Genomic DNA, 4,491 nt, shown 5'->3' with positions numbered 1-4,491 from the left:
CCTGACCCCAACATTGACCTGCATGGTCAACCTCTGTCAGTGAAGACCGAGCACAAGTTTCTCGGTCTCATATTAGACACTAAGCTAACTTTCATCCCACACATCAAGTATTTAAGAGACAGGTGCTTAAAAACAATGAACATTTTGAAAGTGTTGTCACACACTACATGGGGAAGTGACAGGAAATGTTTAATTAACTTATATAAAAGCCTCGTACGCACACGCCTAGATTACGGTGCTATAGTCTACCAGTCGGCAACACCATCAGCCTTGAAAATTCTCGACCCTGTCCACCATCTAGGCATTCGCCTCTCTACGGGTGCTTTCCGCACCAGCCCTGTGGAGAGCCTGTACGTGGATTCGAATGAATGGTCGCTCCACCTACAAAGATGTTCCCTGTCCTTTTTGTACTTTTTGAAGGTGAAGGCAGACAAGAAACATCCTTCCCATTTCACAATTAATGATTTGTCTTGTTCTGGCTTGTTCGAGAACCGACCTTCGTTTAGGCAGCCCTACGCGCTGCGTGTAAGGAGCTTGGCCGAAGGAACAGGTGTGCCTCTTCTTGAACCCAGTTTGATGGCTCCTGCAACATATCTGCCACCGTGGCAGTGGCAGCTTATAGACTGTGATGTTTCTTTTGTTGATGTCACAAAGCACGCACCACTTGCACACATACATACATACTTTTTAGAACTACAACATAAATACACATGCCCTGAGTTCTTTACTGATGCGTCAAAGTCAAACACTTCTGTGTCATATGCAGCAATAGGCCAATCCTTTTCTGAGGCCGGCGTTCTTCATCCCAATGCAAGCATTTTCACAGGAGAAGCTTACGCAATACTGGCGGTCGTAAAACACATTAAACAGATAAAATTACAAAAGGCGGTAATATACACAGATTCCCTAAGCGTGGTCAAAGCCCTGAAAACTCCTAAAAAACACAAGAACCCCGTGCTGGTGTCACTCTACTCACTTCTGTGCACACTCTACGCATCAAAACAGCATGTCGTTGTCTGCTGGGTTCCAGGGCACCGCGAAATACAAGGGAACGTTTTGGCCGACAATCTGGCTGCTTGCGCCAATGTCACTACTGCCAATGCACCAACACCAGTCCCTGCACTTGACTTAAAACCTTTTATAAAACGAAAGCTCAGGGAGTATTGGCAGAGCATGTGGGATAAACAAACAGATAATAAACTCCATGCTATTAAGCCGCAACTAGGTTATTGGCCGCCACTATCAAAATCACGACACACGGAAGTAATACTAACAAGGCTTAGGACTGGACACACACATTCTACACATTCATTTCTTCTGTCCACCGGTGATCCACCATATTGTGAGAGATGTGGAGAGCCCCTTACGGTTCTCCACATTCTCGTCCAGTGCAATGAGCTAGATGCTGTAAGAAAAAAGCACTTTTTACTGCCCTACCGACAGCAGCTCCCTCTACACCCTGGGATGCTCATCGGTAGGGATCCGCTTTTTAAACTACAAACACTTTTTACATTTTTAAAAGAAGTGCAAAGCTTTCACCCGATATTTCGAGGTCATCCGTAGCCTGACCTCCATGGAGTGGTCGTGGTTGCGGTGACTATATCTTCATCATGGTTTTATTATCATGACATTTTGCCATCAGCTATCACCACACATATGTCACGCCACTGTCATGATTTTATTACTTTCATGTTTTAGCCCGCGTTAGAGCGAGGAATTTTAAGGCCCCTTTACAGCCACGCACCATATCATTGTTCATATCTGTAGTCAATTGAAATGGCGCTCTTTGGCCATCAATTGGCCCTTGCGCCACTAAAAACTACTCATCATCATAGAAGGCCCGACAGTAGCTAAGATGCAGGACAGGAGGCGGCCACCGGCGATTTGGAACGGGGTGTGTCTTGACGTGCGCCGCTGTAGCGACGAATATGTTTGACGGCGTGGGTGCGACTATACGGAGCCCGTGCAGCAAACAGCTTGCGTCGAGACGCGATGCTCGGCGCAACTGTGACCATTGGTCAGGCCACATCTGTCGCTGTGCCGAACGGCTGCCCTCAGAGACGCCTCGCCGAGATCCTCAATGCGCTCGGCATGGAACAGAACAGCAGACCAGGCCGCGCTCCGAGATGCAGTGCTCGTGCCGGCAACACCGCCCCTGCTGGTGGTTGGACGGCGGCAGCATGAACGGCCGCGTTCCCTGGCCGAAACCTGGATCACTGGCGCCCGACGCTGCGGCGGGCCGTCTTTAATCTGCCGGTGCTTTGGCTCGTCTCCAGCCACAGAGCTTCTCGCCATATAATCTTCCCAGGTATCACAATCGTGGCACGCCACCTCTATGGGCCACAACAGGTCATCAGCTGAATGTCGCACAGTTTGCTCGATATTACACGCGCCTTGTCCCACACTTTTGTCATCGCCGTTGTTTTAGGCGCGAAACTGCTTAAGACGTGAGTCGTGCGTCTCCTGTATGTAGTAGCCACCTCTTGTTTTAGTTTTTGGAATGTCCTATAGATGGCGGTACTTGTGTATGATGAACACATGATGAAAAGATGCAATATGGGGGTAATTTGGGTGTTCACTTGATGGACAGATGGACAGACAGACAAAGACTGACATACAGACAGACGCTCGTGCAAACAGACGGACGGTGGGACAGGAGGACGGACAGGCCAACAGACAGACAGACAGACAGACAGACAGACAGACAGACAGACAGACAGACAGACAGACAGACAGACAGACAGACAGAGAGAAGGTTGGATGGACGGATGGATGATTCAGGGTTTACCGATAAAAACTTTCGAAGCTTCTTCCAACTTTTCATCATTTACTCCTTGGATATGCTGTGATTTTTTTACTCACTCAATACAGTTATTATAAATCATATCGGCAGGCAACGGTTACATTAGGTTATACGAACGCAAAAGAAATGAACAGTTATCTCATTTTGTGATATTTAAAAAATCATTTTCTTCACAGTAATATGACTCTGGAAATTTCTCAGTTATACTACCACTGTCGGTCTCCCGCTTGATCAGATTGCGAGCACTTTGCATGACGTGATCACCTTGTTTGAAAGGCTGAGTTGTAAATATTCCACTTGTTCTTATTTGCTAGTAATCGCAGTGATTTGTTGCTTGAAATTGCACGCCTCCAATAGCTGTAAATAACAATTTTCATTCTAAAGGTAGAGGTTACTCTTGTTATACTGCTGTCACACGTGACAACTTAAGTGCACTTTGAGCGAGTGTACTTACGCTCACCAAGGGTCATTTTGGTGGTGTGCTGCTACACGAGAAAGCGAAGTGCACCTTGAAAATGATGACAGTTGCGATTGCCGGGTTATCAGCGAAACTTATATTTTTTTCGACATTACTTTCTGTATTATAAGTGGGAACATAGTTCAGAATAAACTTCACTTGGAAATGAAGTAAATGTTGCAACCACATCCCATTAAAGATATCGCGAGCCAAGTCAAGACGGTGCCATATTCAATCGAAAATGAAAATGGTGGACTCCAGTGAGGTAGGCACGCTTATTGGTGAAGGGCATTTGGAACGTGTTTTGGCAGTACACATACGCCTGCGTATGAGGCGCTGTCATGCGTACATCATGCTGGAAAGTGAAATTGACGGAGAAGTGGAAAATGCGAGATACATTGAGGAACAGCAACTCATAAACTCAGTCACCATAGCCGCCGTCTTGACTGACAGTACACCCTCCGTGTATCGCTCAGTGTGGAGCTTCCAATGGAATGAACGCTGGTTCGAAGACACGTTGCCTCATCTGACTGAATTCTACTTCAATCAGGCATTTTACGTCACTCCAAATACATTCAGATATCTTGCGGAGTCGTTCGCATGTGATATCAACCGCTTGAGCACAGAAATGCGCACGGCTATCTCGGTTGAGAAAAGAGTTGCCATTGGATTCTACCGCAAGTGCTCTTCTGCTGAAGGCAGGACGATCGCCCACTTATTTGGTGTAGGTCGCTCAACAGTTAATGTGGTGTGGCGGCAGTTTTCCGCAGCCGTTACTGAGCAGCTGGAAAGCCAGTGGATTTGTATGGTGCGGTGCCAAGACATGGCCATCTACGTTAGAGAATTCTTCATTGTGACTGGATTCCTCCAAGCTGTGGAAGTCCTCGATGGTTGCTATTTACCCGTATCGCCAATGAAGAAACATGCTGCCCATATCATTGTTCATATCTCTAGTCTATTGAAATAGTGCTCTTTGACCATCAATTGGCCCTTGCGCCATTAAAAAAAACCACCACTACTACCACCACCACCACCACCACCACTGAAGAAACATGCCGCCGACTATCACAATTGCAAGGGATGGTAGGTTCTTTTAAATGTTCGGCGTAAAAGTGAACTGTTGGCTAGAAAAAGAGACTAACGTAGACGTCATTGCCGAAGTACAGAATAATAGTGTATTTAGAAGAACGTGTTATACATATTTTTTGACGTCATCAAGATTTTTTCAAGC

At 46.4% G+C, this 4,491-nt stretch overlaps 1 protein-coding gene across 1 annotated transcript; it reads left to right on the top strand.

Moving 5' to 3' along the window:
- Positions 1–3,501: 3,501 nt before the first annotated feature.
- On the top strand, positions 3,502–4,227 carry LOC142803165 (uncharacterized). The gene has a single exon (XM_075888263.1). It carries the CDS (start codon positions 3,502–3,504, stop codon positions 4,225–4,227), a length of 726 nt encoding a protein of 241 aa, XP_075744378.1.
- Positions 4,228–4,491: the final 264 nt, after the last annotated feature.

This window comes from Rhipicephalus microplus, chromosome 3, assembly GCF_043290135.1.
Source record: "Rhipicephalus microplus isolate Deutch F79 chromosome 3, USDA_Rmic, whole genome shotgun sequence".
Lineage (NCBI taxonomy): Eukaryota > Metazoa > Arthropoda > Arachnida > Ixodida > Ixodidae > Rhipicephalus > Rhipicephalus microplus.
The sequence above is the reverse complement of the archived record's forward strand: the minus strand, read 5'-3'. Positions and strand labels throughout refer to the sequence as shown.

Bases quoted from the DNA above. Each gene is read 5' to 3' on its own strand.
- LOC142803165 (XM_075888263.1), top strand. From the start codon at position 3,502: ATGAAAATGGTGGACTCCAGTGAGGTAGGCACGCTTATTGGTGAAGGG.